The sequence below is a fragment of the Eulemur rufifrons genome, unplaced genomic scaffold, assembly GCF_041146395.1.
Source record: "Eulemur rufifrons isolate Redbay unplaced genomic scaffold, OSU_ERuf_1 scaffold_114, whole genome shotgun sequence".
Taxonomy (NCBI): Eukaryota; Metazoa; Chordata; class Mammalia; order Primates; family Lemuridae; genus Eulemur; species Eulemur rufifrons.
The window spans coordinates 115227-130832 of NW_027182896.1; the positions used below are offsets into that span (position 1 = coordinate 115227).

General features: G+C 39.5%; 1 protein-coding gene across 1 annotated transcript; it reads right to left on the reverse strand.

The window, feature by feature from the left end:
- Positions 1-8662: 8662 nt before the first annotated feature.
- On the reverse strand, positions 8663-9496 carry LOC138379678 (olfactory receptor 7A10-like). Its single transcript, XM_069464819.1, has 2 exons — positions 9149-9496; positions 8663-8863 (listed from the first exon to the last, which is right to left on the reverse strand). The coding sequence occupies exons 1-2, from the start codon at positions 9494-9496 to the stop codon at positions 8663-8665; spliced, it is 549 nt and encodes a 182-aa protein (XP_069320920.1).
- Positions 9497-15606: the final 6110 nt, after the last annotated feature.

Sequence of the window (15606 nt, forward strand, 5' to 3'; positions counted from 1 at the left end):
TCCCCAATTGAGTGGGTCTGGAGGTCAGAGGGGGAACAAGATGCTTTCCTGTGGGGCTGAACCCACCCCACTCTCTGGTGAGGTGGGTACAGCCGTCCCGCGCTCCCTTCTCTAATGACCGTCCTGCACTCTCCAGATTTTCACGATTTCTTTCCCGATCACCTCAGTCCTTTCTCGCTCTCTCTCTGTCCCACGTTGATTCTCCGTGGGTTCACACGGCCGTTTTTGTGGGGGAGTGAACCTCTAGCATTGTGGCAGTCAGAGACCCATGCCTTCCACTCCGGGAGCACGAATCCAGGAGGTCACCACCATTCCGCCATCTTCCTTTTTTCCCAAATTTTGTAACCAAAACCTGTGTATCTCCGTAATAGTCTGTAATTCAAAAAAAGTTAAAAACTCCTTTAAAATTTGATGGAATCCTTTTTTATGATTTAATGACTTCTTTTTTTTTTTTTTTCCAATGGATCATGCCAAACCTGTAGGAGTTATCATTGGGAATGTGATTAGAATAATTTGTGTAATAAAGCCCTTCATAGCTTAAAAAAAAATAAAACTCTTGGAACAGAGACTGGAAACTTGTAAATACTCAACAAATGAGAGTAACAATAGCTAAAATCTATTAAGGACTTCCACATGTCAAGCACTTGTGCTGTTTTATATGCCTTGGGTTCATTTTATCATCATGATCACTATTTTTTTTGATTTAATGAATGAAATATTTATAGCAATGCAGCAATAATAATTAACACGAACAGGTGATCGCTAGATGTTAGAGACTATTAAAAAACTGTCAATGCATGGTATCTTTGGATTTAACCCTCATATTTTATTCAAAAATATTTATGGTAATTATTTTAAAAAATTGAGACATAATTGTACATATTTACGGGGTCCATGTGATATTTTGATATAAGCATACAACGCGTAATGATCACGTCAGGGTAATTGGAATATCTATCACCTCAAATGTTTATCTTGTTGAGAACATTTCAAATGTTCTCTTCTGGCTGTTTTGAAATATACAATACATTACTGTTAACTGTAGACACACTACAAACACTGGAACTTACTCCTTTTGTCTGACTGTATTTTTATAACTATTAATCAACCTCTCTTCATCCCTCCCCCTCTCCCTACCCTTCCCAGCCTCTGATAACCATCATTCTACACTTGACCTCCGTGAAATCCCCTTTTTTAGCTCCCACATATGAGTGAGAACATGCGATGTGTGTCTTATTTCACTTGGCGTAGTGACCTCTAGGCTCATCCATGTTGCAGCCAATGACAGGATTTCATTCTTAATAGTATTCCATTGTGCATACACACCACATTTCCTTTACCCAGTCATATGCTGATGGACACTCGGGTTGATTATGTGTCTTGGCTGTTGTGAATAGTGCCACAGTAAACACGGAAGTGCAGACATCTCTTTAATTACACTGATTTCCTTTCTTTTGGGTATATACACCCAGCAGTGGGGTTGCTGGATCGTAAGGCCAATCTAATTTAATCCTCGTAGCAACCCTATGAAGTTGGATATCACTATTATCCTCACTTTACAAAGGTGGAGACGGAGACACAGAGAGATTAAATAAACTAACGTCAGAAGACGTACGCTATGGGCTTGTCAGTGCTAACCACATGGAATCCCAGGGAAGGTTTCTTGAATGAATGAATAGATGAATGAATGAATGAATAAGATATTACAGATGAAAGAAAATGGGAGCATCTTTGATAGAGGGAATGAAGGTACTTGTAATGGCTCCAGAAATTCGGCTCAGATGGCTGGGTTAGAAATTTTGGGAGATACTGGGGATCTAAGAGAAGGTTGACCACTGTTCAGGAGGTGAGAGATCCTCAGAATTGGGTTCCAGAAGAGAGAGAGGGGAAGCAAGCTGAGAGGAAGCTAAGAAGAAAAGAAGATGAGAGAGACACAGGAATTGATTGGAATGCTTTAAGTGAATGGACTCTTAGCATCACATTATCCGCACTTGTGCCGACAAAGCTCTTCCTTTGACAGCTCTGCCTGCCCCCATCCACACCTGTTTTTCACACCAGGTGCTCCAAGGGCATTGCTGAGGTTCTAGTTCCCTCGATCCTTTCTTTCCTGGGTAGTGAAGGTTCAATTCAGCTTTGAGGAAGGGCAGGGATGTGGTGTCAGGAGTCCTCTGAGAGGGTCCTGGAAGAGTTGAGCTGTAGGAAAAAGGAGAAAGGGCATATTTACAACGTCTGAGGCCTCAGAGGTTGAATTCTCATGAATGCTCATTAAATTAATTGTTCTATTGTTACTTTAGTCTCTGAGCAATTTGGTTCCTGTGAACCAGGGAACCAAGATAGAAAGGAACTTCTTTTCTGCAGTTTTGGATCTTTGGGAGCATCTTGGATACCAGATAGGTATGTTCCTTCTTCTGGGGCTCTTTGTTTATGATGTTCGTTTCTTCTCCCTGGGTTTAACTCCCTTGCTCACTGGACTCTCCCATGAATGTTTTCTCAACATTTAAGGTGGAGTTTCTTGGCCAGGTGCAGTGGCTCATGCCTGTAATCCTAGCACTCTGGGAGGCCCAGGCGGGAGAATCGCTTGAGGTCAGGAGTTCCAGACCAGCCTGAGCAAGAGCAAGACCCTATCTCTACTAAAAATAGAAAAAATTAGCCAGGTGACTAAAAATAGAAAACATTTAGCTGGGCATGGTGGCACACACCTGTAGTCCCAGCTACTCAGGAGGCTGAGGCAGGAGGATTTCTTGAGCTCAGGAGTTTGAGGTTGCTATGAGCAAGGCTGATGCCAAGGCACTCTAGCCAGGGCAACAGAGTGAGACTGTGTCTCAAAGAAAAAAAAAGTGATGGTGTTTCTTTGTCTATCAAAGGCATGAGCACACATTTCAAGACCATCTGATTCCTCAGCACCTTATTTTGGAGTTGCGGACCGGGACCACACACCCAGCTCTGAACAAAACCATTGAAATGACTTCACCACAAGTTCTATTATTGCTATTGAAGGTGCAAAGTAGAGAGTTTCAGGCACGCAAAAGAGAAGTACAGTGATGGGGGAATTGGTTGGATGCACAGGCAGGACTCTCTAGGTATCTGCATCTTTATAGGTTCAAAACAAACCCATTGGATGGTCCATGTTGTTTCAGTTCAGAGAGTACAAGCCCTCTTTAACAATTCACAAGGAGACAGCTTTTTAGAGCCCAAATCAAACATTACTAAAGCAGTTCTGGAAAATAAGAACAGTAGGACACGGAGCATCCTCTTCGAGTGACTATTTTCAGCCTGAAAGAGTAATCAACAAGATGAAACCTTTTTTTTTCCACTGGAAGAGAAGACCTGCTATGGGGTTCACAATGCTCACATGTTCAAATGTTGCAACATTCACCTGATCAATGCTTTATTCCTGGACTAACCTCCTACTTCTCTTCTCCATAAGTCATTGTTATCCCTTGGTATCCATGGGGGATTGCTTCCAGGACCCCTGTAAATACCAAAATCTGCTGATGGTGAAGTCCCTTATATAAAATGGGGTAGTATTTGCATATAACCTACGTACATTCTCTTGTATCCTTTCAATCATCTCTTGATTACTTATAATTCCTAGCACGATGGAAATGCTATGTAAATAGTTGATGTACTGTATCTTTACAATTTGAATTCCAATGACCTTTACATCTCTTGGTGTCCATGTGTGCCCATTATTTAAGTCCCAATTATTAGAGAGTACACGCGGTATTCGTTTTTCCATTCCTGAGACACTTTGCTTAGAGTAGTGGTCTCTAGTTCTATCCAAGTTGCTGCAAATGACATGATTTCATTGCTTTTTGTGGTTGAGTAGTACTCCGTGATGTATAGAGATCATATTTTCTTAATTCACTCATGAATTGATGAGCACTTATATGGATTCCACATCTTTGCAGATGTGATGTACTGTAGGTGCGGATATACTGTGAGCTTTAAATCTGCTGCTCTGCCCTGCCTCCCTCATTCCCCTGGTTGTCACGGGCTGTGGTGGCAGGGCAGGCTGGTGAGGCAAGGTGTGCACACAGGGCAGGGCTGGCCCACAGGATGGGCACGTGCATGGGAGGCAGCAGGCCTGTAGGGCACAGTGCATGCAGGGCCCAGCACACGTGTGGGACAGAGTAGGCCTGCAGGGTGGGGTGCCTGCACAGGGGTGCAGGGATTGGGGTGACGTTGGTCAGAAGACACATAATTTCACTTACATAGGAAGAATAAGTTCTAGAGATCTATTGTACATCATGGTGACTAAGTTAATAACAATATAGTGTAAACTTGTGTTTGTTGAGATCTGATTTGTGGCCTAGGATGTGATTGATTTTAGAGAATGTTCCATGAGCTGATGAGAATATATATTTGGCTTTATTTGAGTGGAATGTTCTGTAGATGTCTGATAGACCCATTTGTTCTAGAGCTCTGTTTAAGTCTATTGTTTCTTTGCTTATTTTCTGCTTGGAGGATCTGTCCTGTTCAGTCAGTGGGGTGTTGAAATCCCCACCCACTCTGGCATTACTGTTTATCATACTATTTAGATCAAACAGGGTTTGCTTTATGTATCTGGATGCTCCTGTGTTGGGTGCATAAATGTTAAGAATTGTTAAGTCTTCTTGTTGGATTTTTCCTTTCACCATTATATAGTGACTATCTTTGTCTTTCTTTACTTTTGTTATTTTAAAGATTATGTTTTCTGATGTAAGAACAGCTACCCCCACTTTCTTTTGGCTTCCATTTGCCTGGAAGTTTGTTTTACAACCCTTGACTTTGAGTCTGAAAGTATCTTTGTGGGTTAGATGCACTTCCTGGACACAGCAGATACTTGGCTTGTGAATGGGATACATAAAAATGGTGTAGTCAAACAATGGAAGACAATACACCAATAAGAATGGTTGCTCTACAACCAAGTACAATAATAGGGATGAACTCATGAAATAAGGCAGACGTTAAAGAAGACATTGTATGATTCCTCTGTGCAAAATGCAAGAAGAGTCAATACTAATGTATAATGTTAGTATCATAATAGTGGTTACCTGGGTGGTGAGAGAGAGTGCTAGAACGTAGCACAGGTGAGAGAGTTCCTAAGCTGTATTCAATTTGCAGAAATTCATTGAGCTGAATATAATATTTGAATAAAACAATTCCTCCATGTAAAAAATGGGCTACACATGCCTCTATTGATATTATAAGAAATGTAACAGGGGTAGGCGTGACAAGATAGAGCAAAGATCAGGCCTACAGAAGAATGCTCATGCTATGGAGATTGAAAAGACCCAGAAATTGAGACAAGAATAGTGAAGGGGGAGCAGGGTAGGGCTGAGAGAAACCCAAGGACCCTCCACTGTTGAAGAAGGTTCTAGTTGGAGACCTTGCTCATGGCACGTCCATCTCTGTGTTCCTGGAGTTTCTGCAGGAAAAGTCCACCCTTCCCTCCTCTCTACTTCCCTGCATCACTTATGGGGCTCTCCTGCGTCATTAAAATGTTATCAGTGAAACAACAGTTCCCCCAGCTCATTAACCAATGTGTCAGAATAAGATTCATGGACATGATGAGGTATCTAAAAGAAAAAAAACATTTATTTCTTCTTAGTCTAAGAGTGGTAAGCTGGAGGGGAGGGTCAGTAAGGGGACATTTATATCTGGGGAGTCTTTATATCTTAGCAGTGGAATTTTCATGGCTTCTTATTAAACATGTCATTTGCTCCTCACTCTGTTCTCCAAGAGATGTATTCAACTGCTGAGGATGGAGGTGGAAGGAATCATTCTTCAAGGTTTGCGTCTTGAAGGATCTAATAAAAGTTCATCCATTGACTTGAAAATTGCATGGTGGTAGACCATTTGCAGAGACGTCCCCTTCACTGCTTTTCTCTATATCCATGACTTTCACAGTGTGACTGTGACTCTTCACGTCGAGAGGTGGAGTCTATTTCTCTACCTCTGAATCTGGGCTACATTTAGGTTAGTTTAGTTTAGGTTTTTTTTTTTTTTAAATTTGCTCTGGCCAATACAATAAGGTGGAAGTGACAGTATGCCTCAAGGGGTCTAGATGTGTTTCTGCTGATATCTTAATTGTAACCCTGCCTCTGCCATATGGACAAGTCCAGGCTAGCCTGCTGTAGCAGGAGAGATTATGTGGAGCTGTGTCCAGTTGTCCCAACCATGGTCTCCCTAGAGCAGCCTACAGACAGAAAACCCCCAAATTTGAGAGAACAAATACAACATTAATAGAACAACTCCAACTAACTCACAGCTGACCAAAGATGCATAGGAGACCAGCAGAGACCAGAAGACTTCTCCAACATAGACTCCCAGGCACTAGAAAAAGCATTATCTTAAACCATTTACTATCAGGATGACTTATTATGCAGCAATATCTTAGTGATACAATAATCAATGCCAATGGAACTGAGGACATTCAGAATAATCTGCTGCTTCCTTTTTTTTTTCTTTTACACTTGTTCTGATATTTGAAGGCAGCATTCATGATTACCTGGTTATTCATGTTTTGTTTTGTTTTTTCCCCAGATAACTGCATGAAAAAGAAACTACAATTAGGATTCCCTTTCAGGAAACCAGGAGGTTGGAAGGATGTGTGTAATTTTGTAGGAAGAACTTGTGACCATGAATCACAAGTCTCCATTCCCAGAGGGATTATTGGATTTCAAGCTTTTGGGTGAGTTGTCTTTGACCACGATGGTTGAAAAGAGTTTAGATCATAAAAGAAGTGAAGAAATTGGTGGTAGAGTAAATACACATATTGCCCACTCACCTGCATTTTAATGCTTATGACACAATCTGTTAAAGGGAAAAATATTTTTCTGGACAAGGTAAAGAGTTCTATTTGCAGCAGCACTGGAATTTTCAAGTAGAAACAGCAAGAGGGTACGATAAAATAATATAGACCATGACAACGAATCCTTCACTTGGATGAGCAAACCTTGTCACATGTGGACACCAAACTTTCACCCTTCGAGGAGTAGACATAAATCATCAAAAACAAATCTTCCATAGTAATTCAATATATGGTTGAAAATTTTATTACATTGTGTTTACAGTCATCTCTGACTATAAAGCCATATGAAGTCAATTGATTCATGCAAATTTTTCTTTCTGTATAGACAATACTTGGAACATATATTTGAAAAGCAATTTTTGCCTTCCTACTCTTTACCAGGGAATATAGCAGGCACTGTGGACACTGAGCCGAAAGAGGACAGGATTCCAGCGAGGAGAGTAAAATGCCATGCCCAGCTATAAAACACCTTAGTGTGTTAAAGTCTACATTATCAGGAGGAGCAGTTACAGTAGCGATAGAGAAATGAATGACAAGTTTGTTATTTTCCGTCATTTTGGTAATAGCCATTTTAACTGGGGTAAGATGATAGCTCATTGTGACTTTGACTTGCATTTCTCTGTGATTGGTGATGTTGGTGAGGATGTGGAGAAAAGGGAACGCACTTACACTATTGGTGGAAATGTAAATTAGTTCAGCCACTATGGAAAACAGCATGGAGATTCCTCAAAAAACTGAGAATAGAGCTACCATATGATCCAGCAATCCCACTGCTGGGTATATATCCAAAAGAAAGGAAATCAGAGTACCAGAGTGATGCCTGCCTTCCCATGTTCATTGCAGCACTATTCACGGTGGTCAAGACAGGGAATCAGTCTAAGTGTCTATCAGCGGACAAATGGATAAAGAATATGTGGTATATAAATACAATGGAATGCAATTCAGCCCTAAAAAAATATGAGACCCTATCATTTGCAACAACATGGATAGAAGAACTAGAGGTCGTTACGTTAAGTGAAAGAAGCCAAATGTCGCACGTTTACACTCAATATGTGGAAGCTAAAAAATTTGAACTCTTGGAGGTAGAGAACAGAATGGTGGTTACCAGAGGTTAGGAAGGGTAGTGGGGAGGGGGGTTGAAGAGGGTTTGGTTAATGGGTGCAAAAATACAGTTAGGTAGAAGGAAAAATATCTAGTGTTCAGTAACACAATAGGGTGACCACAGTTAACAGTAATTTATTGTATATTTCAAAATAACTAGAAGAGTAGTTTTGGAATGTTCCCAACACAAAGTAATGATAAATGTTTGAGGCGATGGATAGCCAAATTACTCAGACTTGATCATTACACATTATATGCTTGTATCTATACATCGCATATACCCCATAAATATGTACAACTGTGATGTATCCATAAAATTAAACATATTAACAACAACAAAAAAAATAAATGGCAGACACAAAATGAAAAAAACTGTGGCCTCAGAAATTCTTCTCCAATAAAATTGTATAAATGACCTCAGTTGTCAATTGCAGTTTCTTCCAAAGGTCTACCACAACTCATCACTCTTTGGAACAAATAGGAATCTCCAAATTGTTTCTGACCCAAGGTTAGGAATAATCTTGAGAAGGTAGGAAAATGACAGAGGGAAAAAAATCTATTTAATATCAGAGAGAGCAGAAACCTTCATAAAGGAAGTTGCTTAAATTTGATAAAGCAGTTGAGTTCAAAGAAATGGAAACTTCAGGAAATAAAGAGAAGGAATAATTTCTACATCCATGATCTGATTAAACAATAGCCATCTCTGGCTCTGGGGCTTTGGGCCCTGCCATCATGGGTCTACCTTCAGCCCCAGGACAATTGGACCTATTCTAGTTTCCCTCCCAAAGAATCCTTCAGAGCCCTCTTTATGTCTTTATTCCTTAGGCTGTAGATGAAGGGGTTCAGCATGGGAGTGACCACCGTGTACATCACCGAGGCTGTTGCGCTGGAGTGTGAGTTGTGTGTAGCAGCAGAGCTGAGGTACATCCCGAGGCTTGTGCAGTAAAATAGAGAGACAACCGCGAGGTGAGATGCACGGGTGGAAAATGCTTTATACTTCCCCTGAGCCGAGGAGATTGCACGTGTGGAGGAAATTATCTTAGAGTAAGAATAAAGGATACCAGCAAAGCTTCCACCACCTAGCACTACAGCTAGAGAATACATCACCATGTGATGAATAAAAAGGTCTTAGAACAGGCGAGGTGTATTATCTGATCAATTTCACAGAAAAAGTGGGGGATTTCCAAGTGTCTACAAAAGGACAGTGACAACACCATTAAGCTTTCTAGCAAGGAATGCAGGATGTGTGATCCAGGACACCAGAACCAGCAGTCCACAGAGGCTTGGGTTCATGATGACCGTGTAGTGCAGGGGGTGACAGACAGCCACAAACCTGTCATAGGCCATCACGGTCAGGAGGAAGTTGTCCAGTCCTACAAAGAGTAAGAAATAGTACATCTGGGTGATGCAGCCTGCATAGGTTATGACTTTGTTCTGTGTCTGGATATTCACCAGCATCTTTGGGACAGTGGTCGAGACGAAGCAGATGCCTACAAAGGACAGGTTGGACAGGAAGAAGTACATGGGGCTGTGCAGGTGGGAGTCTGAGATTGTGGCCAGGATGATGAGCAGGTTCCCAAGCACAGTGATCAGGTACATGGACAGGAACAGCCCAAAGAGGACGGGCTGCAGTTCTGTGTCCTCTGAGAATCCTAGAAGATGAAATTCTGAAATATGTGTCTTATTTACTGGATCCATGTGGTTGACGTGACTACAAAAGAGAAAAAGAACAGGACACAAGAAGAACAGGACACAAGCATACGTAACAAACGTATCAGAAGTGCCATCATTTATATTGTATAGTCAAGAAGTTAATTTAAAAAAATAATTATTTATTTTTAAGTTGATAGTTAAAATTGTAGTGTGTACAACATGATGTTTTGAAATATATATACATTATGGAATGGCTAAATCTAGTTATCTAATATATGTATTATTTCACATAATCATCATTTTTATAGAGAAAACACTTAACATTCATTCTCAATATTTTTGGTGAATGCGATATATTGTCATTAGCTAGCCACCATGCTGTCCAATAGATCTGTTAAACTTACTCCTCCTAACTCTAATTTTGTATCCATTGACCAACATCTCTTCTCTCCCACAACTGCCCAGCCTCTGGGAACCTCCATTCTATGAGCAGTTAATTTCTGTATTTTGTGTGTGAATCTGGTACCTCTTAGGAGATCCCTTGTCATCTCTGATTAGGAACTTCTTTCCCACTCTCTGTCTTTCTCAAAGGGCATGTATTCTCCAGTTTCAGTGAGAAAATATTTCACTAATATAAATTCACTTTTGACATATTCCAGGTACTGTCTAGACAATGAGTGAATGGTGCTATAAAACAAAAATCCCTACAGTCTAATAACAGAGAAAGAAAACAAGCAAAAACCAAACCAAACCAGAACAAAACAAAAAACCATGTCACCACATGCTGCCCAATGCCTCTCACCTGTGGTCCAGCACTGTGGCACTGACCCACCATGAGCTGCCTCCCGCCATATGCTACCATTGCACCTGGACCTTGGTGGATTGAATATCCACAGCACTGACATCTACCTCCACTGCCTAGATAGCCTCACCCAGCAACTGCCACCACCGTGGGGAGATGAGGGCAGAGTAATCTCTTGCAACAGCAGCCTCCATGGAGTAGAACTCACCTAGCCCCCCACCCAAGCTTACAACAGTGGCCTGAAGACCAATCCACCACTCCATGTGAAGATCCCCAGGCACTGGCTTGGACTGTGACAACCACAGGGGAATGGAAAAACCACAGGCAAATGTGGCAATGCAGAACAGCTGCATTACAGGCTCTCAGGACATCGGTCCCTCTCCTGCCAGGTCAATCTTCCAGAGTAGAATACAAAGGTACCATCTAGGGCTGTCTCATTCTTCTCACTAATTAGGAGAGTTCCCAGAAAAGAAGAACAGGTGCACCACAAACCTATCTGCCCTGAGCTGAGACGAGGTTACAGATGAGAAGAAACCAGGAAAAGAACTCTGGAAACATGAAAAAAAACAAGTTCATTCAACAGCCCAAAGGATCTGTTGATCTACAGCAATGGACCTCAACCAAAAGGAAATTGATGAAATGTCAGAAATGGAATTTAGAATATGGATGGCAAATAAGATGAATCGGATTGATGAGAATGTTGAAAACTAACACAATGAAGCCAAAACTATTTCAGAAAATGAATGAAAAAAATGAAAAAGTCTCTAAAGAGATAGACAACATAAGAAAAGATACCAGAACTTAAAGAAATGAAAGAGTCATTTAGGGAATTTCAAAATACAGGAAAAAGCTTCAACAGCAGGCTGGACCAAGCAGAAGAAAGAATTTCAGAGCTTGAAGACAAGGGTTTGGACTAATCCAGTCAGTCAAAGAAGCAGAAAAAAAGAATTAAGAAAAATAAACAATCACTCAGAGAAATATGGAGTATGTACTAGGAGACAATATATGAGTTATAGGTATCTCTGACGGAGAGAAAGAAAAAGCAAAAAAGCATGAAAAACCTATTCAAGAGAATTATTGATGAAAACTTCCCTGGTATCACTAGAGATTCCGATATCCAGATTCAAGATGGTCATTGGACACTGGAAAATTCATAGCAACTGGGACATCTCCCAAACACATAGTCATTAACCTGGAGGATAACAGCAAACTTCTCATTATAAGCCAGAAGGGATTGGGGTCCCATTTTTAGTCTTCTTAAACAGGACAATTGCCAGCCAAGGATTTTGTATCCTGTGAAACTAAGTATAATAAATGATAAAGAAATAAAGACTTTCCCACACAAGAAAACCCTAAGGGAATTTGTTACCACTAGACCTGTCCTACAAGAAATTCCCCAATATGCACTATACATGGAACAGAGCAATAGATACCCACCTGCATAAAATCAACTGAAAGTTAAGGCTCACAACTCTTATAAAACAGTAGAACAAAAGAGAAAACAAAACAACAAGGTGTCATTCAACATGATGAACAGAACAGTATCCCACATGTCAATACTAACACTGAACATTAATGGTCTTCATGCTCCACTTAAAAGACATAGGTTGGCTGAATGGATGAAAAAACACAACCTTAATATATGCTGTCTCCAAGAAACCCACATAACTTACAAGGACTCTCAAAGACTCAAGGTAAAGGAATGGAAAAAAATATTCCCTGAAAGTGGAAAACAAAAGTGAGCGGGTGTAGCCATTCTCCTATCAGATAAAATAGACTTGAAATCAATAATGGTTAAAAACAACAAAGATAGTCATTATATGATGATAAAGGAGCAATTCAGCAAGACACACACACACACAAAGAAGATATGATAATACTAAATATATATGCACCTAGCACATCATATACACATATATTGTAGTACATTGTACTTTCTTCACCATTATACTGAAAGATCCAAATGAGCGGGAATGTCGCCTCTTTGTTTGACATTGTATTTTCACAAAGGTATTTAATGTGTGTGCATTATGTAGAAAAAATTAAAATAAGAAGTTATGAAATAAAAATAACTTCAGGGGAATAAAACCAGGCTAAATACTCATATAGTGATTTCAGAACAACTGTATTAAACAAAAGTGAATGGAACCTTAAAATTAACTGAAATGAGATAGAAATAAGAATAATTTATGGCACCATATTGATTAAATATTTAACTGGCAAAGACCAAGACATAAAGTTATATGATATATAACATTCTAGAATGTTCTGGCACATAGAAGATACTTATTATCTGTTACATGTATCAGGAAATAAGCCTCAGTATGTATTGACATTTAATATATGAGCAGGTGTATTTCACTTTAATTAGAAAGGGCTGGATTAGTGAATAAAAGCTGGCATAAATATCTATCTACCTGGAAGACAATGAATTTTGTTCCATCTCACATTTTACAAAGAATTAGCAGGTTTAAAAACTTTGGTGCAAAAGTAAACAATAGTTTTTACTTGAAAATCTAGCAAATTATGTATAAAATCTATGTGTAGGCAGACCATCTTAACTAAGGCAAGAACTGCAGAGGTAAGAAGATAGACATATATTTAACCAAACAAAAGGTAAGACTTTTTATGTCCAAATATGTCCCCCTAAAATCAATGGAGAAACAATAATCTGTAAAAAAAACCAAAAACAAAAACAAAAAACATTTGAAGTGTTGATAACTGTAGGAAAAAAGGGCATATCATTACATACAAATCAAAATGGGGGTCATGTACATGAATCTTTGCTGAAACCCAGTTTAACACAACAGCAAGAAATAAATCTCTTTCAAACACGTCAGCCTGTGAAAAATACATAAAGAGCTGCCACATTGAGTGGGGTTGGAACTTTTAAACAGGTAGCAAATGGGTCCTCTCTAATCTTGCTGACAGAAATGCAAAGTGTTATAAGATCTTGGGAAAACAATCTGGATACTGCTGTAAATATTTAAAATTCAGATACTCATTAACTCAAAGTTTCTCAATTCCAGCACTACTTAAATCCTGGCCAGCTCGTTTATTGTGATTGAGTCTGTCCTGTGCACTGCGTTATGTTTACCAGCATCCCTGTCCTCTGCCAACCCCTCCCCAAGGTGTCAGCCAAACATGTCATTGCTAAATGTCCCCTGGGGGCCAAAATCACCCCCAGGTGAGAACCAAAGTTTTAGCACAAAAATTCCAAAATATTTTTATAGCATTGATATAACAAAAAAGGAAAACATCTTTAAAAAAGACACTGAAACACAAAGAGCATTTGTGATATGTTTGTGAAGCTATTCATGCATTAGTATAAACACTGGGTGAATGCACACCTGTGCATTATATGCAAAGAGAAGGCTTAAAAGAAACTAAAATGTTGTGGAACAGAGTATATAAGTGAGGATTCGGCGAGGTTAAGTAGAGTGATTTCAGAAGGACTGTATGAAACAACATGAAAATCTGAAAAACCTTATATAAAGATATAAGATAGTAATAATTTAATGACATCAAAATGGGGCACTAATTCAAGATTAAATCACCCATATCCTGGAAATTAAAGAATATGGCAGGAAATCTGTTAAAATACGGGAAGGAAGAAGTTCTAATGTTATAATTTCATCTCACATAAATATATATAAATTTAAATATGTTTTTGAGAAATAAAGGACATATTTAGTCAGATAATGGTGATTTTAAAATTAGGGCCAAAATGATACAAAATCTAGAAACTGATTGAATACACAAAGCCAGGAAGCACAACAAGGAATAATAGAGGTATGAAAACAAGTTGAAAATGTATATATAAAAGGCAATTTGTTTAGCCAAATGATGCAGAAATACTTTCTACATCTGTAATGTGAGGAATGCAACATGATTGATGGATGGATTTTGCTACACAAAATTCATAAACTTTTACACATTCCCTTCAAATACATTGATTCTCACCCAAGAACTAAATGATCAATGCCAAAATTGGTGAAAATCTCCAATTCTTAATATTGAAAAAAATACAACAGAAAACTAACACAAATATTCTGAAGCCACCATATGAAAGCAAAACACACTGAGTGTTTGCAGTACAGTGGTAAACGTCTAGCAAACACAAGAATGTGTTTGGCCCCATTAGTAAGGAAATCGGTGCAAAGTAAAGGTGATTAATGTATCACTTTTCACCTTATAAATAAATTTTTTATATCATGTGAATACCCAGCATGAGAGAAGATACTGAAAAATGTTTGCTCATAAACTGTCATTATCAGGCAATATGTGGAAGGAATTCATTGGTCTAGATCTTTCTCATTAACATGGAATTGTGCTGAAAAATACTCCACCTTAAAATTAAAAAAGAACTGCCCTGACTTCAGTTTATATCTCTCCACAACTAATACTCTATTTCTTTTCTCCAAGTAATTGCAAAGATCCTTGGGCATACCTTCTATTTTTTACTGAAATGACTTTAAACTTCCCATTTTCTTATATAATTGGGATTCCATTCCTTAACTTTCTATTTTCTTATATAGTTGGGATTCCATTACTTAACTGTCAAAAAATAGCCCTCCATTGCTGAGTTCAGCACCATAAATGAATATTAATACATGAATCAATTAATTAATAAAGGAAACAAGCAAACGATGACAGCAATGTCTCCACTCTGGGAAGGCTAGGTTGGCTCTCAGGGGACCTCAGGCACATGTTCATGGCTTTCATTCTTCCCAACCCTTTGCTACAGGACCTACAGGGCTCTCAGACCCACCTTGATCGGTTTTCTGAAAGGAAGGTCTCCATGTGGAAGTGAGAATTCCACATGAATGGTTGATGACGGAAACTGAAGCTCTGTCCCCAGACAAGACAGGAGGAAAAGGTGAAGCTTTAGAACCTCAGTGGGATTTAGAACTTTTAGAAGAAACATCCGAGTTCCATCCAGCCCAAGGCTGCATGTGCTGAGGGCCAAAAGCAGAGGAGGTGTATACCGCTTTGTCTGTTTGCTCATGAGGCACACGCCATCTTGTTATTCCAACTCTGAAAATATCATTTCCCTCTGGGGCATTGCTCTGCCCCAGAAGGAATATTTTTCCTGCATTCTCTGTTCCCAGGACACCGCATTAATTGTGGAGTGAATCCAGTCTGTTACTTCCCCTTGGACTCACTTGCCTTCCAGGGACATGCAGGATGGTTGCACTGTGGGCCCGAGACAGGAGGGGGGATCCCTGGCCCACTTCGCAATGAGATTAGCGGA

What these genes read in the sequence shown, in the direction of transcription:
- LOC138379678 (XM_069464819.1), bottom strand. Translation starts at nt 9,496, where the DNA reads ATGTACCTGATCACTGTGCTTGGGAACCTGCTCATCATCCTGGCCACA. An exon ending in TGCTGGTTCTGGTGTCCTGG is followed by an intron (nt 8,864 to 9,148) that starts ATCACACATCCT and finishes CGTGCATCTCAC; the next exon opens with CTCGCGGTTGTCTCTCTATT.